Source organism: Pelodiscus sinensis, chromosome 2, assembly GCF_052426305.1.
Source record: "Pelodiscus sinensis isolate ZL-2025 chromosome 2, ASM5242630v1, whole genome shotgun sequence".
In the NCBI taxonomy this organism is placed as follows: Eukaryota; Metazoa; Chordata; order Testudines; family Trionychidae; genus Pelodiscus; species Pelodiscus sinensis.
Window position 1 is genome coordinate 219676508 of NC_143053.1, and position 26909 is coordinate 219703416.

Here is a 26909-nt window from a genome sequence, read left to right on the forward strand (position 1 = left end):
GCTGACTATGCACTGCATGAACAAGTGCTTTCTTTTGTTTGTTTTAAACCTGCTAAATATTAATTTCATTTTGTCACTCCTATTTCTTATGATATGGGAACAAGTAAATAACTTTTCCTTATTCACTTTCTCTACAACTGTCATGATTATAAACCTCTATCATATTCCTTTTTGGTCTTCTCTTTTCTAAGATGTGAAGTCCCGGTCTTTCTAATCTCTCTTCACATGGCAGCTGTTCCAAACACCTATTCATTTTGTTGCTCTTTTCTGAACTTTATCCAGTGCTAAGATACTTTTTTTGAGATGAGGCAACCACATCTGTACACAGTATTCAAGATGTGGAAGTAACATGGATTTATACAGAAGTAATAAGAGCACAAGTGCTTAATATAAAGTAAAGATCCTTTATGTTGCTCCAGCCCTTTTACTTGACACAAAGGAAGGGACGGGAATTAGAAAGTGTGTCAAACAATGAAACCCCTCAGCAGAATGGCTTCTATTATTTTAGAGCACCACATAAACAGAATAGAATAGCAAAGTAAGAGTCTCTGAAGGTGTATCTGTGAAGAAGAAATAGGTTTTTCTTCAGTAAATGAAACATTTACTACATCCAAAATAATATTTTGCCTCCCAAAAACGTTTTGCATTACAGAACTTAAACCTACTAGTGATAAAATGCAGACTGGCAATTTTAATTAGAAAAAATGCATATTGAAATAGAAATAACTATTTTTAGTTAAGCTGTTTTAGATCTTTTAACTAGCTTCTTTTTAAAATATCTTACAATGTTAGCATTCTACACTATTGCAGGGCAGTTGTATTTGAATGTAAAAATTGTAAGCTGATGAAGAATTATTCAACATTTATAAAAAAGAAGAACTACTTCAATTTCTTCAAGATTAAGTCTTACTTATTTCCATAGGACCAAAAAAATTCATATAACTCATACAGGAAAATATAAGAATCCAAAGAGATGTTACTACTCTAGCAAAGTTTCTTCATCACAGTCTAACTCACAGCTGGTCCTGCAGCTCTACTATTATGTATTCTAGCTGTTCCTTCTCCATTTTATGGGCTAGATCCATATCTTCAATCCTCTGTAGCAGTAGTTTGTTTTGTGAGACAGATTCAGCCAGTTGGGTTTCTCTAAGCCGTACAAGCTCTTCAAGATAACCCTGAAAATGCAGAAATAAAGAAAAAGCTTTAGAAAATAAGAAATGGTTACTCACTGTATGCAGTAGTTGTGGTTCAAGATGTGTACCCCTACAGGGGGCTCCATTCAAGCTGCGCTGGTGTCCTCTGGACCTTTGATCAGAGATTTCTCACTGCAGTAACCATTACACCCACACATCTATATTACTCAACTTTGTGCTCCGTGCCATTGTTATATAGCACTGCACAGATTAATCGACCTCAAGTCTTTCTGTATTGCAAAGCTCCACAGGAGAGAACTCTGAAACAGAGTGGAAGGGGGGCAGTTAGTGAGGCATCCAAAGGAAGACCAATCTCAAAAAACTAGTTACTGCATAAGATGAGTAACCTACACTGAGTAAGTCATTTTTTTATTTCAAGTAGTGTCCCTATGGGTAGTGAACTCTAGCAGACTAATAAGCAGTTTCCTCTAAGTAGGAGGAGTCTTTACAATCAAGTCCAATATGGAAAACAATACAGCTGAGCCAAACACAGTCTCAGAGGTAGATTCATGAGTTACTGCATAATACTCAGCAAACATACATATTGGCTACGTCTACACTGGCCCCAAATTCTGGAAAAGTCATGCAAAGCAGGTAAGTCAGAATAGGGAAATCCGCGGGGGATTTAAATATCCCCCTCGGATTTAAATAAACATGTCCGCCGCTTTCTTTCCGGCTTGGGGAAAAGCCGGAAAAAAGCGTCTAGACTGGCGCAATCCTCCGGAATAAAGCCCTTTTCCAGAAGATCTCTTATTCCTACTTTCAAGTATGGAATAAGTGATCCTCCGGAAAAGGGCTTTATTCCGGAGGATCGCGCCAGTCTAGACCCTTTTCCCCAAGCCGGAAAAAAAGCGGCGGACATGTTTATTTAAATCCGTGGGGGATATTTAAATCCCCCGCGGATTTCCCTATTCTGACTTACCTGCTTTGCATGACTTTTCCGGAATTTGGGGGCAGTGTAGACGTAGCCATAGGGTTCAACGTCATGGCTCTACCTATTTCAGTGACAGTAATTTAGGGTACGTCTAGACTACATGCCTCTGGAGACAGAGGCATGTAGATTAGACTACCCGGCATAGGAAAATGAAGCGGCGATTTAAATAATCGCCGCTTCATTTAAATTTACATGGCTGCCACGCTGAGCCGATCAGCTGTTTGTTGGCTCAGCGCGGTAGTCTGGACGCTCCGTGGTCAACATCAAAGGCATTTGTTGACCTCCCAGGTATGCCTCATCCCAGGAGGCATACCTGAGAGGTCAACAAATGCCTTTGATGTCGACCGTGGAATGTTCAGATTACCGCGCTGAGCCGACAAACAGCTGATCGGCTCAGCGCGGCAGCCATGTAAATTTAAATGAAGCGGCGATTATTTAAATCGCCGCTTCATTTTCCTATGCCGGGTAGTCTAATCCACATGCCTCTGTCGCCAGAGGCATGTAGTCTAGACGTACCCATTATCGTGAAAGGCTGTAGAAGTGGAACTAGGCCAAGTGTGTGTCTGTGTGTTTAAGGGTGCTTGGATATTACAAAATGGCATTAGTTCTTGCTATCAGTCATGTAGCCAATTGGAAAGTCTTTATTTAACGACCACAGACCCTTCTGATCTATCTGCAAACAAGACCAATAATTTGGGAGTCTTTCAAAAAGTCTCCTATCAAGATAAAAGGCCACGGCTCTTGATGTTATACACATCAACTATATAGCAGCATTTCTTCTTTGCTTAGATGAAATTTAGAGTGTAGGACCAGAAGGATGAATGGGTTGGTTAATATGGAACACCAAAGACATATTTGATAAAAGCTTGGGATGTGGTTGTAATGTAACCTTGTACTTGAACAACACTGTCACAGGTAGGTACACCATAAAGACCAATATTTCCCCAAACTAGTCAAGTCAACATGATGCTTACCAAAAGGGATGGTACTTGGTCCTACCATGTGGGCAGGGGGACTGGACTCGATGACCTCTCAAAGTCCCTTTCAGTTCTATGAGATAAATAATATATGGAGATATACCTATTTTTTTATTATAAAAATATGGCTTTTCATTTTTTCTATTTTCTTTTTTTTTTTTAAATGGAGGTGTGAGCAGGAAGCCATCAGTGCAAATAGTGATCTTGTAAGGCATTTAAGAACAAGACTGAGGTCCCAAACATAAGTAGGATGCATGACTGATAGAAAGATTTTGGAGCCTCCTGAGGAAGCTTATTATCATTCGGTGTATAAATACGGACTAACTTACTGGAGAATGGAAAGACAGGATGGCTGCTAGGTGGATTCTAATGGGGTTCACCAAGAACCTCACATTTTTAGTCTTAAGGCGCAGTTCAGTATATCTGGCACTGATGCAGTTGTTGGTGACGTGTTTGAGGTCCCACCAACAGGCAAATCTTGTCCATTTTTGCAAGTATAGTATTTAGACCATTTTCTGCTGCATAATAGCACTCTTTTTACTTCTTCTGAGCATGTTGTTTCTAAGTCCATGAATCACTGAGCAGCCATATTTGAGACAAAGAGATCTGAGATTGGACTGAAGGACCTTCCCACCTCCCTAGGAGAGGAGAGGCCTGAAAAGTGTTCAGTGAGTAAATGGTCAAATTTATCAAGTACGGAAACTATTTGTCTGGGCCAGGTCAGAATTGTTAGAATAATTCAGCCCTTTTTTATTTGAGTAGAACTTTGAATATTGGAGTGGGGGAGGGGAGGATGGAAGGGAGGAGAGAATGCAACAGAGACAACAACCAAGAAGGCAGAAAGCATCGCCCAAAGAATCGCGATCACCTTTGAAGCAAAACCGGACATTTTTCCGGTTTGTTGCCATGGTGAACAGATCTATTTGAGAGGTACACCATTTCTAGAATGCAGTGAAGTATGATGAGATCTATTTTGCATTCATAATCTTGAAAGAAGTGCCTGCTAAATAGCTCCATGGTGACAGTCTGAACTCCTAGAAGGCAAACTGCTATGATTATGATTTGATTGCATTGCATATTCATAGATGCCAAAACTTGGCAGTCTCCATGCCAAGAGAGCGGGATCTTGATTTGCCCTGTCAGTTAATTTAGAACATGCATAACATATCCCTCGTAACCTTTATGTGTTTGCTTCCATTAGTGACAGAAGCTGGATATAGGCATACGTAACATCCTTCAGTTCTAAGGGGTTCATCTGCAGAGTGGTTTCTTGCAGTGTCCTATGGCCTGGGCCATGTGAATGTTTAGATGTGCTTCTCAACCCAGCAAGGATGCATCCATTGGCAGGCAAAAGTTACTCCTGCCCAAATATAAAAGTCTTTCTGCTAACTAAGAGATTCCTTGGGGGGGGGGGGGGGGGGAGGGAGGGTGTAGAGAGAGAGAGAGAGAGAGAAGCTCAACCGTGTGTGTTGGGTAAATAAACAGTCAGATTCAGCCTTGAAAGCACTGCATTCAGAGTCTTGAATTGTCTACAAATAAAGTACCATCTGATGTGTCTCCCAACAGTTGAAGATAGTTCTTGGCCAGGGTTTGATGGCTAATTTGGATTGTGTTGACTGTGTTGGATAGGATCATGAAACTGAGCATTGGGAGGCAGGCTCTTGCCTCTGCAGGTAGAACTTTTCTAGTCTGGCACCCAATATTGTCTTGCAGCATTACCAACCCTTCCACTGTTTACTGGACTCTTAGAAGACATTTATGAGTAAATTAGAGCTAAACAACAGTAAGGACACTGAGAGCCAGGACTGGTGGCTGTAAACTAACTTTATGGGACTGTGGATAAGTGGAAATCCAGCTAACTAAAATCATGCTGGACCACAGATGTTGCCAGACCAGAGTACTAGACTACAGAGGTTCAACCTGCACTGAATTGAGATAAACTTAATTCTAACTTTTTAGAATTCAAGGTGGATTTTGCACAGTTCAATCGTAACCCCAATTTCAGGAAGATGTCTGTTGCCTCACAAGTTGCCTGTAAAGTTACATCCAGGGAGCCACCTTTCAGAAGCCAATTGTCTATGTAAAGGAACACTAGAATTCCTTTTCTGTGGAAATATGCCACTATTATCAACTTCATAAAGGTCCTTAAGATAGACAGTCCAAAATAAATCAGCCAGTACTGAAAAGGATCTGCATTGACAGTAAGACATAGGAATCATTTCTGAGATGCCTGGATTTCTATATGGAAATGTGTTCTGAAGGGTGAGGGCTAAGAACCAATCCCCTTCATTCAGTGACAGAATTATTGCTGCAAGTGTCACCATTTTGAATTTTTGTGCCTTCAACAAGGTGCTGAGTAGCCTTAAAACTAGGATGAGTCTCTGACCACTCTTTTTGGAAAACAGGAAATACTTGGAATAGAACTCCTACCCTCTGTGCTACAGGGAAGCCAGTTATACAGCTCCCAAGTGTAGGAGAGAGTCTATTTTTATCATAATAGTTCTCATAAAAGGATTGGTTGAAGATGGATGGGAAAGGAGGGGTTGACAGGCAGAAGACAAGTAAAGTGGTTGGTGTGCCTGGTAGAAATGATCTCCAAATCTCATTTGTCCATACCTGTCAGAAGTGGTGAAGGCAGTCACCTAAGGGAGGAAGATGCAGCTGGTAAGAACAGGAATGGTAACTCAGGACCCTTTATACTTGGAAATGGAAGGCTGTGAGGTCAAAAGATTGAGAAGCAAGTAGTTTTCTTCTTTGGAACCTCTTTTTTATGCTGAGGTTTGTATGATCTCTGTTAGCTCAAGAATTGAGCAGGATGGAATCTCTAAACCATCTGAGATTTGCTAAAGTTTCTCTTGTAGACAGGTGTACAAATCCCATGAGAACACAAAAATATCCTGGAATCTTTTAACAGGCACAGAGATTCCATCATGCTATCAGCAAACAGATGAGTACAATAAAAAATTGAGGAAAGTACACAGTGTGGTTCACCCACTTCTCTTCCTCCCTTCCCTTTCTATCAAGGAGTGAGAGGACCTGAACTCATGTTATGTGCTTTCCTTTCTCTCCTGGACAGTGGTGGCAGGGGAAAAAGCAAGCAATAAGCAGCATCTTGGTAGGAATGAGAAAAGGCTTCAGCCCATCTTTGCCCTCTCTAAATGGCACCCTGGGAGGCTCAGGGCTGAGGCAGTGGCAGACTAGTAGGGAAGTGTACCTTCAGACAGCAGTCCAGCCTGGGGATGTAATAGTATAGTTGATTAACCAATGAGCAAAAGCTTATAGATTAATGTTATGGACTACAAGTATCTTCCCCACCCGCTACCCCTCCTTGCCAGTAAATTTTTTAGCAGGCTGGTCCAACAGCCTAGCTCAGTCCTAGTTTGCACCAGGTCCAGGACCTACCTTCACTAGGGCTCGTAATAAATTGCGATGTAAGCCCAGGTTAGTAGAACTTAAGTTAGCAGTCCCTGGGTTTGTTAGGGGTATTAGGAGCCAGGAGGGCAGGCAGCCTGGCTCAGTTCCAGCTCGTGCCAGGTCCAGAAACTCATACCCACCCCAGACGGGGGCTGCTGCCATGCTGCACTCTTGCCTCTGTATCAGAGGCAGCAGCGCAGGCCGACAGGCAGCCAGTCTGCGAGGTGAGCTGTTTTTTAAACTGGCTTCCCTCACGGACCAACTCTTGCCTGGCACCCCATGCTGCTGCCTCTGATACAGCAGCAGCAGCACTGAGTGGCAGGAGGCTCCTTGGGGGTGAGGCTGGAGCACATTGACTATTGGCCCCATCCCCGGGGACTATAGACTAGTCAAGTAACTGATAAGAATTCATGAGGTTAATCAACTATTAAATTAACCGATATTTAACTTCCCTAGTCCAACCCACTAACTTCAATGACATTTAACCTGACCACAAACCAGCTATATTTGTTATGTTTTAACAGAAATATAATATATGAATAGACGAGTACCTGGTTACAGGATTCTATGGCTTCTCAATAACAGCAACATATGACATAAAAATATAAGTTAGCTCAGTTATCCTAACCACTCCACAAACTGATTTTTTACCTTCTGCTCCAAGGTGAGTCGATACTTCTGTTCTACCCTTTTGCATTTGTTGTACCAACTGTTTTCATCCATGATGAAAGGAGGACCAATATTTTCTGGAGTACTGCTTTCACTGCCACTACTTCCCAGAGTCCTTAACTCTTCTTCGTCACTGCTGATACTATCAGAACTGAAGAACAAAATTTATAAATCAAATAAAAAAATACAGTTAACTGATGTAAAACTTGCTTTGAAACAGAAACACTATTTATTACTCTTAAAACATGAAATAAAAAGCCATCTTTAAAAAGATGAGCAAGTGTAAACAGCAGGGAAGAATTTGCCTTCAAATCTAATTAAAATGTTAAAAGCACAAAAAGGAAGATCTATCTATTCTAAACTGGTGAGATGGCAAGCCATTACCTCAGAAAGGTAAGATTTTTTTTCCTTGTTACTAAGTTTTCTGTGTCATTAAGAATTTTTAGCTGGATTTCAGTGGTGAGAGTGATTTCTGGCCAACAGCCGCTGACATATTTTGCTGGGGGTAGGGGCAGTGCACAAAGCCGCCTTCTTCTCCAGCACAGAGAGCCATAGGGAGCAGCCAGTGGGGGCTGCTGTCAGGCAGGGAAGCCTGCTTGAGAGTGCTGCTGGCTGACAACTGCTTAGGTAAGCACCTGCCAGCCACTGCCTGTTTCTGGCACCCCACCTCCAACTCCCTCCCATCCCCTCCTAGATCCCGCTCCCAGGCTAGAGTCCTCTCCTGCACCCATACCCCTTCCTGAACCTTACATCCCAATCCCCTACCCCAGGTCACCACCCCTTCCTTCACCCAAACTCCCTCTCAGACCCCACACCTTCTTCTGCACCGCAGTCCCTTACCCCCAGCTCCCTTCTGTCCCAGATGCTGCACCCACTTCATAGATAAGTGCAGCCTTGACCACATACAAACATCTTGGGAGTGGCACCCCTATCAAAAATTATTTCCCATGCTAGATCTATAGGATTCTCTTCAAATATACTACTTAAAACAGTTCACTATAGATACACATATTGCATAAGACACTAATTACCTGTGGATCTTTTAGGCCTCATTAGCAAGGACCAACATAAAAGTGTTTGAAACACAATATAATATCTTGTATCTAATTTGTTTTAATTTTAGGACAATTCAGGGACAATTCTATAACAACCATGGGTGTCCATTAAGACTTTTAGTCTGCATCAGTAGAGTGGTGACCCGGAACAGACCCAGGATTTTCTGTAAGATTTGTGTACACATTTCTCAAGTATACACATTCTATTACTGATTTGGGTCAAAAATGTGTTTGTAGTGTTGTAGTTAAACTTAACTTTGCAATTGAGCAATTAAAAAAATCTAATTTGATTTTCATCTTTAGAGAACAATTGGAATTTTCATTTTTCAGCTATGTTTTACTAAAGTACATCAAATATTTCATGGAATGACATCTTAATTCTCACCTGCTTTACAAAACAGGCAAGTCTAAGAGCAAAATCCATAGGAGTATTTCCATGCTCTCTTGAGGTGCTTAATGAGACTACTGATACTCTCATTGATCTCAGACAGATAGAGGTATTAACTGAATGCTTTATGTCAAATAGGACCAGCATGCTAAACCATATATTTAAAAATTAGTCAAAGAAAACCCTGATATTATATAGTTTAATCACAGAATATTCCTGAAGGGCTAAATACTAATACCACATATAGATACTTGTTGACTTCTGTTGAATCTTGCAAATATATAGGGGCAGATGTGATTTCTCTCACCATTATGCAATAAATGCTATTAAAAACACAATGCTATGAAGAAAAGAGGCGCACACAGGACAGAAAATTTAATTGGAATAGTTTCCTACAGGAAAAAAAAGATGATTACAGCTGCTCTAAAGTCTGATGTTAGATCTAATTAAAAAGTCTAAGCTTCAGTAAAGAAGTAATTTAGCCCTTTAAAATTAGCATAAGTATTAAACATCTGAATATAAACTAAAATACCAGCATGACTGCTCATAACTCTCAAATCACTCACTATTACAGCAATATAAAGATAAGCATTCCATGCTTGTCACCAAGTGCAGAATGTCAGAGCATTCTGGAAGCCAAATAAACTTCAAAAAGATAAGTAAAGGCAAAATATCAAATTACCAAGTGAAGCTGAAAAATAAGATGAGGTTTGAAGATGAAATGTACCTTTGGGTGAACTTCAGATAGGGTGTGTAATCTATTACAGCTGGAAAGTTGCCATCCAATCCCTCTCCCTTCAGGCAGAAACTGACATAATACAGAGAATTAATAACCATGTTACATAAAGAAAATGAAAAGGCAGTGACACAGCTCAATCTTAATAGGATAGAATTTGATCTCCTCTACCAAAAAAATCAAAGTATAATAATAATAAAAGATTGTGGGGTACAGTTTTTAGTTACTGAAATACTATAACACATCCTGAGTCTAGATAGTTAAATTAGCTAAAAGTGCAGAGTCACCGCCTCTGTTTGAGAATAATGTAATTTTTATACAAATCCAAATTTTGTGTATTAAGACAGACAACTTCAATACATTGTTCAGGGGAAAGAGTATGTTCTTAGTTTGCCTTTTCTCAAATGTTCTGAAAAACTGCTAACTGTGCATGAAAAGTTGGAGACAGACATTCCTTTATACACAATTATGTTTATATATTGCTTCATTTTCTGCACATTAAGACTATATAAATTCTCAAAGCATGCTCAGCTCTTCCAGCTATATATGAACAATCAATCACCACCCCAAAGGATTTGCTACCTTAACTCCTAATTTTGCAAATGTTTACACACATACACAATGTACTTAACTTGATTGCAACAAAACTACGGGTAGGACATCTCTTATCCGGCAACACAGGGAATTTGCCAGACTAGAGAAGGTTCGCTGCCACAGCCCCCAACTGCTGACTCTGCCAGCCCTGGGGGTAGCGGGGCGGACTACCTCTAGCCCCTGCCAAGCTGCCTGTTGGGAGCTAGCCCAGTTGCTGCTGCCCCAGCCAGACGGCATGCAATGCTCCAGCAGCCCAGGCTGCCACGAGCTGCTGCAGGTTGGCTCTGGCCATGGTCATACTGCTGAGGGCTCAGGTTCCAATCCCAGCCCTACAGCAGCCTGCAGGCTCTAGCACTACTTCTGCAAGCTGTCCAGAGCTCCGGCCCTATGCTGCCGTGTGTTGCTGGACTGCCACCAGCCCCGGTCCAGCTGCTCCTGCGAGCTGACAAGAGTGCAAACTCCTACTCCATGGCAGCCTGCAGGCTCTGACCCCATTTCTGTGGGCTGCCAAAGGCTCTGGACCCAGCTCCGTGCTGCCACAAGCTATCGCCAGCCTATACTGTGCTGCTGGGGGCTACCCCAACCCCACACCGAGTGCCACAGGCTGTCAGGAGTTGCTGGGGGATGCTGCCAGCTCCAGCCCCTGCTCCATCTTGCTGCTTCAGTCCTGCCCTTCCTGGATTTTTCTCCTGCCACTAGGCTACCGGCGTTCTCTGATCAAGGAACATCTGTGGCCTAGCAGAGAATTCCAGTTTTGAGAGATGCAACCTGTACTCATATGCACAAAAGCAAGCATATAGAATAGTGATAGAAATGTAGCCATGTTAGTTTGGTGTAGCTGAAACAAAACACAGGACTATGTAGCACTTTAAAGACTAACAAGATGGTTTAATAGGTGATGAGCTTTCGTGGGCCAGACCCACTTCCTTGGCCGCCTCTCCCCAGTGGCTGAGCTGCACAGAGGCCAGCCTGGTCCCTCGGCCTCTGCAAGGAGGGATCTGCCTGCACCTCAGCCTGGAATTCAGCCGCTGGGCCAGGGATCGGGACCCGCTCCCCACCTTTGCCTAGGTCCGGACTCCCAGCTTGGCTGGACCCCTTGTCCACCGGGATGGGACCCTGAGCCCCCTGCAGAGAGTCCTTCCCTGGATCCAGGTTTCCAGCCCCTCGATCTGAGGAAGTGGGTCTGGCCCACAAAAGCTCATCACCTATTAAACCATCTTGTTAGTCTTTAAAGTGCTACATAGTCCTGTTTTTTGTAAAAGTAAGCATGTGTGTTAAGTGGTTTCTAGTCCAAGTCCTAAAAGACAAGATAAAGGAATGGAGAAAAAGAATACATACAAGGGAAATGATCAGAGCAATTAGAAAAACAGAATTAAAAAGTTATTTATTAATTACTGAGATAGTGGAAATGGAGAGAGGGGGAATAGCAGGAAGAGGAATGCTTACTGGAATATGGTTGAATAAAGAAGAGGAAAGCTGAACAGGAGAATCAAGAGTTGGAAAATTGAGGGTACTAGAGATATTTGGAAGAAAAAAGTTGCCAAAGAATTAATCTACTTTTTCTGAAACAAAAATGAGTGCTTTATAATATCACAACCAATTGCCACAACAATGGATGTGAATTTTTTGTTACTTCAAGTGAGGAGTAGCAGAAACAGATAAACATTTTAGAAACCAACCTTCAGAAATGTCTGTAGTTTTCTAGAACTCAAAGAGCGCAATACAGAGAAGGTTTAATAACAGTAGTAGTTTCACAAAGTTTCCAAGATGCTCTCATTCATTTTTATTCTTTCTGTCCCTCCCACACCAAACATCAAAATATATACTTTAAAAATTTTTTCCTCAGAGCAAGATAATTCCTGCTGTCAATTGAGAAGGTTACTTTTATTACATACATTCCTTTCTGATAGAACCAAAAAAAGTTCTGAAGAAAAAAAATCAAAGTGAGTTTTTCCCAGATGTCTTAAGCCTTTAAATATTTTTACAATGGCTAAAAATGTTCAAAAAACTTGCAGTAAGAAGAGATGTGCAAATGCAAAATGGAATGAATTTACCATGTCATATAAATCATTAAACAGACAACGGTAACTAAAAGTAATACATAAATCTAATTTACAGTACACCCCATAAATGCATCCACCTCATGTCTGGATGAAGAGACACTCAGACAAAGCTGAGAAAACTAGTTCAGAGTGACGGCTGCTTTTTTTTGCTACTGAAGTATAATAGTAAGATGATGATGATGGACGGTGCCAATGTAGAGGCAGATGTGCTCCTCTCAGCAGAAGGAATTAACTTAAGGAACTGGGCAGTTCACCATGTACTCCTTTAGCTTCTCCAGTGGTTCATCGATTTGACTACTAAACAGATTCTCACCTTCAAAGGGAAAGTCCTCTATTCTAAACCTGTGACATTAGGAAGAGAAGATGATCTTAAAATCACCATGTCTTCTTAATGTAATAGCAGAGGCTGTTGTTTTAATCCGAGTGCGTGAGGCATAATATGATATTCTGAAAGAGTGTTTACCAAGTTTTTTACCTCACATCCTTTACTTCTGTCCACACACCCCTCAGAGCCAGAAGAAAGGCCACAGTTCCAGCAAGAAAGGAGGGGAGAAGGGGGGCACAGAGAGGTAAGAGGGCTGGCAGCCAGTCTCCTGGATGCAGGGGCACTAGAATATTTTTAATAGTGGGAGTGTTGGAAGCTAGCTTCCTTACTCCTATCTGATCTCCCCCTCCCAAATTGGGGCATTGATCAGGGCCACAGATAGGGGCAGGCTTGGGGCCAGGAGCAGAGACCCCAGCAACCTTTTGTCCTAAAATAGCCAATCTTTACTCTCCTGGACAAATAGCACATTCTATGTTATCTGTTGACAGTCACTGCAATTATTAACAAGTTGGAATGCATGAGGTGAAATTAAGAACAATTCTTTATATAACTTAGCCCATTTTTTAAAAAAGTTGATAACAAGAAGCTAGAGTAGACCAAACAGATTTGGCCACTATAGCAGCCCAACCAATATAAAGAAATTCTGGTGTGTAAAGGGGCTCTCAAAAATGTCAAAAACTTGAGGGAACAATTCTTTCATTGCTACAAAAGGTAGTTTTAGATTTATCATCAATCCTATGCACCACTTCACAAAACTGTAGAGCATCTTCAGCAGGAAACACAGCAAAAGTGATAGCCACATTCTCTCCAGGAGAAAAGTCCAGCTCTGTTTCTAGTTGCTGTTAGTCCATCAATGGAGCTAACTTTTTTTCCCTCTTTAGATATCCTTCCCTCAAGTGAGAAGACAAATCCAGAAAGCTTGAATCTATTATACATATCCTTTCTTGAGCTTAAGCAGGAGACTGGTTCATATGCCAATTATAGGTGGGAGACCTGATGGATACCAACAGAACCATGCAAGGAGCCCATTCTTGTCAGTCTAAACTTCCATTTTGTAAACAAGGGGTAAGGAGGATTAAAGGTTCAATATCCAGGTGTATATATTGCTCCTACAGAATGAAACATAGGGAATGTGTCAGTTGTTTACTTCTCTTGCAAATGTGGATCTAACTTCAGATCATTAGCTATGATTACAGAACTACAAGAACTAGGCGATGATGTGTAGTAAATGATGATCATTTTCCTCAAGAATCCAAGGGACTTGGAGGCAGTAGAGAAGATTTTGGAGAGAAAGGGAGGTTACTCACCTCGATAGTAACTGACATTCTTCTAGATGAGTGTCCCTGTGGGTGCTCCACATTAGGTCGGTACACCGCCGCTGAGCCTCAGAGTGGAGATTTCATAGCAGTGTCCCTGGGACCACACAGTCATGCACCAGCACTCGCATGCTGTTAGGCTGCAGGCATCGCACATGCGCAAGCCCGCCCTCCACTCCTCAGTCACTTCTCTACCCCGAAACCGTGGCTTGAGAAGGCCAGGATCCGAAAGTAGAGGGGAGGAAGGGAGGGTTGTGGAGCACACGGGGACACTCATCTTGAAGAATGTCAGTTACTATCGAAGTGAATAACCTCCTCTTCAAGAGAGAAATGTCCCTGTGGATACTCCACATTAGGTGACTGTAAGGGACTCCCCTTGTCCCCGAGTGCTCCCCTCCCAGTTTTCCTTCAACAAACCCACTTAGTCTGGTTAGTGTCTATAAGTTTATTACCCTTAGGTCTTGCTCTCGATGAGCCGGGCGAACTATTCCCCGCCCGGATTAACGCCGACTGCTATGACGGCCCACGGGGGGGAGAGGAGAGGGTTCGGGCCCGCCCTCGCTCCAAACCCCGACCCAGGGTCCTAAGGTCCGGATCTAAATCCAGCCTAGCGGAAGGGGTCGGAAAACTCCTAAACTCCCCCGCCCTGGGCCGCTTCTTCCCCCACGTGGGTGCTTGTGTAGCCTGTGGTTCCCCGGGTTCTACCTCACCCCAAGGCCTCCAAATCCCGATGGTCTCCGCAGGCTGCCCGCTCCGTTTCCCGCACCCCCAGGAGTCCTCTTCTCCCGGCCCAACTTCTTTTAAACCTCCCTCCCTGATGGCGTCCCCCCCGATGCCATTTCCCCGCGTTACTTCCGGGTCGTGGGGGGATGATGTCACGAGTGACGTCACGCCGGCTGTTTCCCAGCCGGCCCGTTGCTGCCTCTCCGCCCGCCCATTGTAGGCCCCGTTGCTGTCCGCCCGGGGTTCTTCACGGTGCTTTGCCCTCGCGCCGCTCTGCCGCCATCCCCCGGGCTCGGCGTTGGCCCGGCGGCTTCCGGAGGGGGCGGGTCCGACCCGCCACAGTGACTACAAAGCAATTTCCCTTTAGGGACATAGGGACTTCGGATCTGGCAAAAAAGCAGTGGAAAGAACGGTCTTGTCTAGTTTCAGGTTGGAAAGAGGTCCCTGCGTAAGCGCATAGCGCTTTGCAAATATGTGGCCGGAAGACCACGTGGCAGCTGCTCAGATGTCTCTTATGGGTACTTTACGGAGGAATAGTATTGAGGTAGCCATGGCTCTAGTTGAGTGTGCCCTTATGCTATCTGGAGGTGGCACGTCTGACTGTGCATAGCAAAGCTTGATGCAATCCAAGATCCAGTGGGAGAGTCTCTGTGATGAGATGGCCTGGCCCTTATTGTAGTTTGCTATTGAAACAAATACTCTGGGAGATGCCCAGAATGGCCTTGTTCACCGCAGGTAAAAAGAAAGCACTCTGCGCAGGTCAAGGGTATGCATTTTCATCTCGAAAGAGTTGGTGTGTGGTTTGGGTAAGAAGGTGTATTGTCTGGTTGATGTGGAAGGATGAGTGTATTTTGGGGAGAAATTTGGGATGGGTACGTAAAGTGACCTTGACTTTAAAAGAAGTGGTGTAGGGAGATCCGCCATTAGGGCTTCAATCTCTCCTACCTGTCTGGCCAAGGTAATAGCTATGAGGAAAACAGTTTTCATGGACAAGTGTAATAATGAGATGGTCTCCATTGGTTTGAAAGGCAGCCCAGTTAGAGCATTCAATACTAAATTCAGGTCCCATGGTTGCATTGGTAGAATGATATCTGGATAAAGTGCCTGCAGGCCCTTTAAGAACCTCTTGGTGAGTGGATGAGCAAATATGGACAAATCGTCTATTTTAGAGTGGAACATAGTGATAGCCGCAAGGTGAACTTTAACGGAGCTTATTGCAAGGCCCACTTGTTTAAGGTGCAGAAGATAATCGAGAATAGTAGATAGGGAGGATGTTGAAGGAACCAGATGGTGACGAATACACCACATCAAGAATCTTTTCTATTTCTGAAGGCAAGTCTTGCCGGTAACTCTGCGGCCTACTGTGTAGAAGGACCATTTGTATTTGCTGTGAACAGGTCAGCTCTAATTCAGAGAACCATACAGGAGCCATGCCTTCAGGTGTAGTGAGTGGAGGTTCGGCTGGCCGGTGTAGGAGCCCGGGTGAATAAAGAGATCCCTGATGCAAGGTAAGTGAATCAGTGGGGCACGGGGCATTGCCACTAGGAAGGGAAACCATGGCTGGCGTGTCCATGCTGGTGCTATGAGATGAATTCTGTCCCTCCTTATCTTGCGAACTATTCTATTCAATTGGGGTACAGGAGGAAACGCGTAGAATAGGTGAGACATCCATGTGATGAGGAAGGCATCTTGCATTGATCCCAGAACAGGGGGCATTGGCTGTTGGACTGCATGGCAAACAGGTCTATGGTAGGGTGACCCCACAGGCGGAAGATGTCTGCCAATATGCGCAGTTCATTTGCCACTCATATTTGACTGAGAGGGCTCTGCTTAGTGCATCTGCCGTTGTATTCAGGGCACCTGGAAGATGCACTGCAGTGATAATTGTGTTGTATTTTAGGCACCAGTTCCAAAGTGCTATGGCCTCTGTACAAAGTGCTTGAGATTGGGCTCTTCCCTGATGATTTATGTAAAACACTGCTGCGAGACTGTCTACGTATAGTCTGATGTGGCTGTTGGCGATGAATGGGAGGAATCTGATGCATACATTCCTGACTGCATGTAGTTCTAGGACTTTTATGTGCAAGTTCTTGTCAATGCTGGACCACAGGCCCTGGCAGGTATGATGTCGTAAATGAGCGCCCCATCCTGTATAAAATGCATCTGTCGTCATGGAGATGGATGGTTCTGGTGGGTGGAAGAGAACTCCAGAACAAAGGTTCCATGAGGTCAGCCACCACATAGAGATTCCTTTACTATCCCTGGAAGGGCTAGGGATTTGGATAGCGAATGGATATTGGGTTTGTACACCTGTCCCAGCCAGCTCTATAAACATCTCATGTGGAGATGAGCATTGCTGACTACGAAGTTGCACGCTTCCATGTGCCCCAACAGCCGAAGGCATTCGAGTGCTGTTGTGCAGGGGCTGGTTAGTAAGGTATTACTGAGGCCACAGTTTTTTGGAAACGTAGGTAGGGATGCAGTGGCTGTTGGCGAATTGAGGCATGCTCCTGTAAACTGTATCTTTTGTGTAGGAGAGAGCGTTGATTTGGTTTCACCCACCATGAAGGCCCAGGTATCGGAATAAGTGTCTTGTGACCGACAGAGAACAGCAGGAATCATTGCGTGAGAACGACTTGAGGAGACAGTCATCTAGGTAAGAAAATAGGATAACTCTTTGTTTCCTCAGGTACACTGTGAAAGCCACCAGCACCTTTAAGACCACCCTCAGGGCCCTAGAGAATCCAAATGGAAGCACTTTGTATTGATAGTGCTGAGAATCTACAACAAAAGAAAATGCCATTCATCCTGCTCACAGGCAATGTGAAAGTAAGCATTTTGCAAGTGGAAGGATGAGAACCAGTCAATCTGTTCCAATGTAGGTAATATGGTGGCAAGTGTTACCATCTTGATTTTTTGTTTCTGAATGAATTTATTGAGGGCTTGAAGGTCTAGAATGGGCCTCCAACTCCACAGCCTTGTTTCAGTCAAGAAGTACAGGCAGTCCCCGGGTTACGTACAAGATAGGGACTATAGGTTTGTTCTTAAGTTGAATTTGTATGCAAGTCGGAACTGGCTCCAGATTCAGCTGCTGCCACTGAAACTGACCAGGGGCTGACTACAGGAAGCCGGAGGCAGAGTTGCTCTGCCCCCAGCTTCCTGGAATCAGCCTGATCAGTTTCAACAGCTGCTGAATCTGGAGCCTGGGACAGAACAGCTGGGGCGCTGCCCAGTAGGTTCCCACAGGACCAACCCGGCAGCACCCCAGCTGCTCTACCCGAGGTGTCCCGCAACAAAAGCCTGGTCTGCTGGGGTGGGGGGCGCACTAGCTGCACCCCCTCACCCCCCAGCAGACCAGGGAGACCAGAGCAAAGCCGCACAGGTGGAGGGACCCCACTGCCCGTGCGGCTTTGCTCCTCTCTCCCTGGGGGTGCTGGGAGGAGTCCCCCCCAGCACACCAGAGAGACCCAAACAAAGCCGCACAGGCGGTGGGATGCCGCCTGTGTGGCTTTGCTCCTGTCTCCCTGGTCTGCTGGGGGGGGGTCCAGCAAAGCCGCTGGACCCCCCCCCCCCAGCAGACCAGGGAGACCGGGAGAAGCTTTTCTCACCCCGGAGGACACGGATGGCGACCCGCCGCCCGTGAGCTCCAGGGCAAGAAAAGCCCCGTTCGTAAGTCGGATCCGCGTAAGTCGGGGACTGCCTGTAATGGGAGTAGAACTCTTTGCCCCTAAATTGTGTGGGGACTGGTTCAATTGCCCTTAGTGTTAGAGGTGTTGTTCTTCTTGTTGAAGAAGGCTCTCAAGAGAGTGGTCCCTGAAAAGGAAGGGGGATGGAGAAGAGTTATGGACACAAAGGGAATAAGGTAGCCTTTTTCAATTATCTGCAGGACCCATCTATCAGAAGTTATACATTGCCAATTGTTGAAGAAGGGCAACAATTGATGATTGAAGAGGTTTGCTTGCATCAATGGCATTGGAATAGGTGAGAGGCTCTCCAAACCCTCAACCTGATGATCAGATTTGCTTGTTGGACTGCTGTAACTGTTGGGAATTGATAGAGGAAGAGCGACATCGTTGGATTCTGCCTCTGTTCTGTTGCTGCTGGTCTCATCTATTGTAGTGTTGTGAATATGAGGGGTCTCAGGTAGAGCTGATACCTATATTGCCTTCTTCTAGGTGCTTGGTTGTGGCTCCCCAAAGAACGAAGCATCACTCTGGAATCTTTCATGGAGTGGAGAATTTCGTTGGTGTTAGCTGCAAACAACTTCTGGCCGTCGAAAGGCAGATTATCTACTGTAGTTTGAATCTCTCTGGGGACTGGAGTGGAGCCTAATCCATGATGCTCTTCTCATTACTATTGCTGTTGCTGTAGTGCATACAGCCATGTCAGCAGTGTCTAAGGCAGCCTGTGATGCTGTTCTTGCAATCGTGTGACCATCAGATACCAGTGCTTTGTAATGTTGCCTCTTAGCCTCAGGAATGTCTGCAATGAAGTCGTTCCATTTGGTATAATTTCTATAATCATATTTGCTCAACAAAAGTGGAATAATTTGAAATGCAAAATTGTAAAGTAGAAGACGTATATATTTTGCGCTTGAATACATCAAGCCTTTTGCCATCGCAGTCCGATGGGGTAGACTGCTATTGTTGCTGCTTGGATTTTTGTTGTGTAGCTTCCACCACAAGAGAATTAGGTTCTGAGTGAGAATTAAGAAATTCCCAACTCTTGGGTGAGACATAATATTTCTTATCAGTTTTCTTAACTGTAAGAAGAGATTGACGCAGGAGTTTGCCACACAGTCTTTTCCAGTTCCATTACTGCTGGATTAATTGGCAATGCTATCTTTGATGGTGCTACTGAGTGCAGTATGTCTGTTAGCTCATGCTGATTTTCCACAACTTCTTGAAGAGGAATGTTAATTCTGTAGCTACACATTTAAAAAGGTTTTGGAAATGTGCATCATCATCTGAAGTCAGTGAAGCTGGGGCCAGAGGGGTTGCTGCCTCCTATTTGAGTGAGTCCCCTTCTTGCATTTGTTTGGAGGGGGAATATTGCATTCTGTGTCATTTCCGGCCATGCTGGTGTTTCTGATAATATTACCATTTGTCCCAGTGTTGCCCATAAGGGTAAGGCTCAGGTGGAGGTACCCAGGGATTGCCATAATATGAAGACATGTTCGCAGATCTGGAAGAGTAAATACTCTGAGCTGTGTAAGGAGAATTCTCTGGGGGGGGTTCCTCACACATGTGCAATGCCTGCAGCCTAACAGCATGTGACTGCTGGTGCACGTTTGTGTGGCCAAGGGACACGGCTATGAAATTTCCGCTCTGAGGCTCAGCAGCGACACACCGACCTAATGTGAAGCACTCACAGTGGCATCTCTCTCGAAGAACTATTTATTTCTTTTACTCATCTTCTTCAGAGTATGGCACTTGTGGATGCATTGCCCAATCCTGTTGTTAAGCAGTATGGAAAATTTTGGCTGCTACAGTAATTTTATCTGTTTCTGATGACTGCACTGTGCCAGTTCTGGTTAAGTCTTTGCCACTGTCTTTAGATGCATAGGAACCCTCCAATCCAGTAACAGAACTTTTTATCTTGCTTTTTCCTTTTGTATTATCATCTTTGGTCTGGGAAGTGATGTGGCTAGATCCAGGTCTGACTGCTACAATGAAGCATTTATCAGTGATCCAGCCCTGCTAACACTGGATACTTTTTTTCCTATTCATCTTCCTCAGAGCTGCAACCAATATATCTGGTGGCCTTTCACATGGCCTTGAATTTAGACTGTATGAAGCTAGTGCCGTCTGAAGTTTAAGAGCTTTTAGTTTAATCAGATCCAGTATCCTGTGTGCCAGGAGCACTGCTGTCTTAGTAGGTGCCAAACTCAAAGATGTCACAGGTCTCTTCACTTGTATCACATGCTCTTGGATGCATCAGATACCATAGACTTTGCTGGTATTGCTTGCAGAAGAAAAAGGTACTCACCTTATGTAGTAACTGAGTTTTTGAGATGTGTATTCCTAAGGGCTCCAGATCTGAAAAGTACAGTAAAGCTCCAATTGTCCGGCATCCAGTGGTCCGGCACTCCCGACAGTCCAGCACCAACGGGAACCCAGAAGTGCTCCGGCCTGCCGGACAATTGGAGCTGCTCCGTGCCACTTCCCCAAGTCCGCTGCTGCTGCTGCTGAGGCTGACCAGTGGCGGACTTGGGGAAGAGGCACAGAGCAGAGCAACTGGGGTGCTGCTGGGTTGATCCTTCAGCTCCGCCCCTCACCCCTCTGCTTGCCACCAGGCAGCACCCCAGCTGCTCTGCTCAGCTGCCACTGCTGAAACTGACGAGCGGTGGACTTGGGGAAGCTGCAGGGCGCCAAGCAGGGAGGTGAGGGACGGGGCTGCGGGACCAACAGGGCAGCACCCAGGCTGCTCTGCCCCCGGCTTTCCCAAGTCCGCCGCTCGTCAGTTTCAGCACTGGCGACTTGGGGAAGCAGCGGGGCAGAGCAGCTGGGGTGCTGCCGGGTTGGTCCCACAGCACTGCCCCTCACTTGAGTGGCACTGCAGGACTAACCTGGCAGCACCCCAGCTGCTCTGCCCCACCGCTTCCCCAAGTCACTGCTACCGCTTGCAGCCCCAGCTAGCCTATTGCCAGCAGCTGCGCGGAGATTCTCCCGCCTCCCTGCAAAACAGTGGAGGGGTTGCCCCATGCCGCGCTGTTCCCCGCTGACCCTCCCTACCCACCAGACCCCTCACAGCCCCCCTTCCGGAGTACCTGCTGATACTCCGGCATATCCGATAATCCGGCACCCCCTGGGTGCCGGATTCTCAGAAAGGTGCTGGATTATCGGAAGTTTACTGTATAGAGAAGTATGCTTCTGTCTGATGCTGCAATTGGAAGGACCTGGGGAACAGTTGACTCCAGGCCCCATTATAGTACCACCTTCATAACATTTAGAGAGGGTGTGTGAGGATTCTAACAGGAAATACTTAGAACAGGATCTACTACATAGGCTGCACCAACTGGCACTAACAAAGAATAGGAATATACAGAGGACACATGAAGGTAAACAGAAAGCTAGAATGGAACCCATAGTTCCATGATTTTAACTACACATTACTGCTGATCTTGCTATGGTCTATTGTAAATGAAAGCACTTTTTGACATTTCTGAACAATTAAACCATATATGTTAGAAAAACAACTACATTTGATAGAAATGTCAAATTTACAGTATAACATTAAGAGAGATCCTTTTAGTTACTTAAATCAGTGTTTTATCTGAAATCTGAGCTGCAATTCTCAAAGTATTTGTGCTACTGACAAAATTGGTATGTGTCAAAAATGAATCAATCATTCTGATGTTAATGAAGGAACATTTTCTATTATTTGAATAACATTTGTAATCTGAACAAGAGAAAAAAAAATCTATAGAATAATGGAGGTCATGCAAAAGCGATCTTTTTGAATGCATCAAAATATCAGCAACTGAAACCATGATCATTGATTGAAGCTTAGGCTAGGACACACAGAAGTGTGTGTTTTAGTTGCCTTAAGCACTGGCATAGAAGAGGAAAGAAATGAAGAAGCATGCATACACAAGGCAAAATTCATGCTGGAGCACACAGTTAATATTCTCTTTCATGGAGGATATTTTTAATTTGTATTACAGCAACATCTGCAGGCTCAGTACCAGGCAAATTAGTCGAAACAATAGTAAAGAATAAAACTGAGAGGCATGTAGAAGAACATAATTTGTTGGACGAAAGTCAGCATGGTTTCTGTAAAGGGAAATCATGTCATACTAATCTATTAGAGTTCTTTGAAGGTATTAACAAACAAGCGGACAAGGGGGGATCCAGTAGATACAGTATACTTAGATTTTCAGAAAGCCTTTGACAAGGTCCCTCACCAAAGGCTCTTGTGTAAATTACATGGCCATGGGATAAGAGGGAAGATCCTTTCTTGGATTGAGAACTGGTTGAAAGACAGGAAACAAAGGGTAGGAATAAACGGTAAATTTTCAGAATGGAGAGGGGTAACAAGTGGTGTCCCCCAAGGGTCAGTCCTGGGACCAATCCTTTTCAACTTATTCATAAATGATCTGGAGAAAGGGGTAAGCAGTGAGGTGGTAAAATTTGCAGATGATACCAAACTGTTTAGGATAGTCATGACAGAAGCAGACTGTCAGGGACTCCAAAAAGATCTCACCAAACTGAGTAATTGGGCAACAAAATGGCAAATGAAATTTAACGTGGATAAGTGTAAAGTAATGCACATCGGGAAAAATAACCCCAACTATATGTACAGTATGATGGGGGCTAATTTGGCTATGACAAATCAGGAAAGGGATCTTGGAGTTATCGTGGATAGTTCTCTGAAAACTTCCACACAGTGTGCAGCGGTGGTCAAAAAGGCAAATAGGATGTTAGGAATTATTAAGAAAGGGATAGAAAATAAGACCCAGAATATCTTACTGCCCCTGTATAAAACTATGGTGCACCCACATCTTGAATACTGTGTACAGATGTGGTCTCCTCACCTCAAAAAAGATATTTTGGCCTTGGAAAGGGTTCAGAAAAGGGCAACTAAAGTGATTAGGGATTTGGAACGGGTCCCATATGAAGAGAGGTTAAAGCGACTGGGACTTTTCAGTTTAGAAAAGAGGATACTGAGGGGGGATATGATAGAGATATATAAAATCATAAGTGGTGTGGAGAGGGTGAATAAAGAAAAGTTATTTATTAGTTCCCATAATAGAATAACTAGAGGACACCAAATGAAATTAATGGGTAGCAGGTTTAAAACTAATAAAGTTCTTCTTCACACAGTGTGTAGTTAACCTGTGGAACTCCTTGTCAAAGGAGGCTGTGAAGGCTAGGACTATGACAGAGTTTAAAGAGAAGCTAGATAATTTTATGAAGGTTAGGTCCATAAAAGGCTATTAGCCAAGGGGTAGAAATGGTGTCCCTGGCCTCTGTTTGTCAGAGGCTGGAGAAGGATGGCAGGAGACAAATCGCTTGATCATGGTCTTCGGTCCACCCTCTCTGGGGCACCTGGTGCTGGCCACTGTCAGCAGACAGGCTACTGGGCTAGATGGACTTTTGGTCTGACCCAGTACGGCCGTTCTTATGTTCTCTCATCAAATTGGGGCTGCATTGTGGTAGGCACGGTATACAAAAAAGGCATCTTTCACAACACTGAAAACTGATTTAAAGATTCCAGAATCTACAAGTGTTATTTTTTGAAGTTAGGATACATTGTTTACTATTTAGTAACTAAATAAATACTTGTCAGACAAAGTGAATACCTGAAGTCAATAGCATTGAGTCCCAATAGCATGCCAGCAAGCATATTAGCTTCCTCTCCCAAGACAATTGCTCCATCTTCATAAAATCTCCTGTAAGAAACAAAAAGGTTTTCACCAAATACAAAGAAAAAACCTAAAAACTCCCACAAATGAACACCAATCTCTGTTGTAAATAATAATTTAGCTATCACATTGACTATTCAGGTGATTAAATGTTTAAACTTTTAAAATCCCAATAAATAAAAACAATCATTGGATGCCCTAATGGCATCCATATTTCACTTCTGGTAAAACAAGGAAAGAGAACAGTATGAAGCAATACATTCAAGAGGTAGGACATTTCTGGAAGTGTCCCATAATGAAAAATCCAGACTGTTGCAAACAAAACAACAAGACATATGTTAATTAATGTATTAGGAAATATTTCATGACCCTGTCAAACAGCATTTCAAAAGAGTAAACCAAAAAACAACCCCCAACCCAAGAGAGAGAAAGCCACAAAACTGGAGTTTTACTCATGAATAGGGAAAGTATGTCATGCCTATTGCAAGAATGAGAATTGATGCTACCGTAGAAAGCCTTTTTCATCTGTATTTCAAAACTGACTAAGTACAGTTATAAGACCCAGTATTCAGATTTCACTTTCAACAGTTGATTATAAGTCTACGCCCCTATTTTTAGCAGTAGAGTGTCCTATTTCCTCCACACTGCTGAAAGCTTTTCCTTGCCAAAAGAAGAGACTCTCATAGTACATGAAAGGTCTTCAGGTCTTTAGATGATTTAGAACTAAGACAAGACACCTAAATCCACCTCTTAGTACCTAAATAAATGGCCTGATTTTCAAAAAGAGCTAACCACATGCATCTCACACTGAAGTTAATAGTAGCACACAAAGTTCGGCCACTTAAGTGCCCAACTTTAGGAATTCATGTTTGAAAATTTAAACAAAAAAGACTTAAAGAAATAAATCTCTAATTCTGGATAATTCAACTAATATTGAAAAAAATACACAAATTTTCGGATTCAGTTAACTCTGTAGCTTCATTGGTTTAGTCCTTTGCTGCTCGTGGATCAGGAAACTCAAATATTTTGCTTTAGCGCTGAGTAACTGGAAATCTAAACTCCCAGTGTCAAAAGCAGTTGGATAACACAGGTTGGATCTTCCTGATATGACACTTTTGGGGCCTGACCAGTCCCAAACAAGGGAATGCGCCAGACCAGGGGAAGTCCCCTGCCACTGGCTCCCCGCAACCCGCTGTTTCCAGCCCTGGCTGATCACTCTGCCGCCACCCTGGCAAGGCTGCCTGCCACTGAGCCAGGTTCCCACACTGCCCCAGCCCTGGCTCCTCTGCTGGGCTACCGCCAGGCATGCTGAGCTCCCAGCTGCCAACCCTCCTACTACCCTACTCCCAGTCACCGGGGCTCTCTGTCCTAAGGATGTTAAAGACTAGTCGACTATCCGATAAGCATTTGCTTATCAGATAGTCTTTTCACTAATCGACTAGTCAATATCTCCACCCCCTTGCTGCCTCTGAGATGGAGGCAGCAAGGAGGGGGAAGGGGTACTTCAAAGTGGCCGTGCTGCACAGTGGCTCTGCCACTTTGAAACCCCAATGCAGCCGCTGCACAGTTGATCCGCAGATGAGCTGCCCCTTTAAAATGCTGCTTCTGCGCTATTCAAAGGGGCAGCCGTGGAGCCTGGGGTCAGCTGGGGACTCCCCAGCTGATCCTGGGTTCTGGGGAAAAGCTGACCCCGGGGTCCACAGCAGCTACCCCTTTAAAACGCTACCTCTGCAAAGGGGCAGCCGGGAGCTGCCCCTCTGAAATGCGCGGCAGCGGCGTTTTAAAGGGGCAGCCCGCCGCATAGCTTCTGCATAGCTGATCCACAGCATTTCCCCAGAACCAGTTGAGGAGTCCCCAGCTGACCCCCAGGTTCCATAGCTGCCCCTTTGAATCGTGCAGAGGCAGCGATTCTGCCCTTTATCAGGAGGGAGGAAATGAGCGCAGACTTTGTGGATGGCCCTGATTTCCAGGATATTGATATGAAATTGCATCTCTAGTTTAGACTTTGTGCCACAATGGGCATCCCGTCCACTATTGATGGATCAGGGCAATGGAAGGATATGGCCAGCAGATTGGTTGGAGAAGTCCACCAGTCGAGAGATTGTAGGACTGGCAGTGGAAGTGTGAGATGCTTTGCGAGGATGTGTCGGTTTGGGATATAGACAGTCACAAGCCAGTACTGTAGACAGTGCATATTTAGTCTCATGAATAGGATGACAAAGGTTGTAGCTGCCATGTGTCCCAGTATTTGAAGACACTTGTGGGCTGTGGTGAAGGCAGTATGCTTGACTCCCCAGATAAGGTCGTATAGCATTTTGAATCTTTGCAGTGGCAGGTAAGCTTTTGCTGTCACTGCGTCTAGAAGTGACCCAATAAATTCTTTTGAGTGGGCTGCAGGGTGGACTCGTGGGTATTTAGGAGGAGGCCAAGCCGAGAGAAGCATTTTCTAGTAGTGTTCGTCATGGCTATCGTTTGTAGACATGTGATGGCTATCAACAATTCACATGCCAGACACCTCTTGAAACCTGGTGAACCCAGGGAAGTCTGTAAAACAGATTTAAATAAAAGTTCATTTTCCTATCTAACAACAAGAAATTTTTTAGAACAACTATAAACTAACTATGAAGAGAAAAATCCAAACAGCTAACTATTTTACTACAGTATCTAAGAAATTTCAAATATATGCAGGAAAACTGCAGGTTCTGACTAAAACCAACAGTCACCGAGAAGGAACTTAAAGGTCGGTTGCCTGCGCAAGCGCTGCAGCCGTTCCAAACTGCATGTGCTGGCTGCCTGTGTGCGCAGCCTACCAAGGGCACTGCTGTGTCAAATTCTCTGACGAGAGGTGCAACACCACCAAAACACCCAAGGTGGAGCAGCCACATGATACTCCTCAAAAAGAACACCCATGTTCCTGTCGAATCATGGATGCTGCTAGACCAGGGTGCCGGTTTAGGGAGGCGCAGCCTGTGCTACTAAGAGTAATTTCGTAAGTTGAATGACAATAATCATTGATTTAATGTGAAGAAATCTATGGAAACACAAATTGTGTCTGTGTCAAGTTATTGGGAACATCCTCATATTCCAAATGAATGACAAATAATAAAAGGTTTGTTTTTTTAAAAGCGAAACTAGTTAAACGGCCAACTAATTAA

The 26909-nt window shown here is 44.2% G+C and overlaps 1 protein-coding gene across 3 annotated transcripts in view; it reads right to left on the reverse strand.

Annotated features, from left to right (window-relative positions):
- The window catches only part of RUNDC3B (RUN domain containing 3B), a 107429-nt gene that overhangs the window by 49164 nt on the left and 31356 nt on the right, over positions 1–26909 (reverse strand). For all 3 annotated transcript variants that reach the window (XM_075922426.2, XM_075922427.2, XM_089776713.1), the window contains exons 5-8: positions 23692–23781; positions 9358–9438; positions 7170–7338; positions 1018–1175 (exon numbers count right to left, since the gene is read on the reverse strand). In XM_075922426.2, the coding sequence (XP_075778541.1) occupies positions 1018–1175; positions 7170–7338; positions 9358–9438; positions 23692–23781 (498 nt within the window). The remainder of the gene's footprint in view (positions 1–1017; positions 1176–7169; positions 7339–9357; positions 9439–23691; positions 23782–26909) is intronic.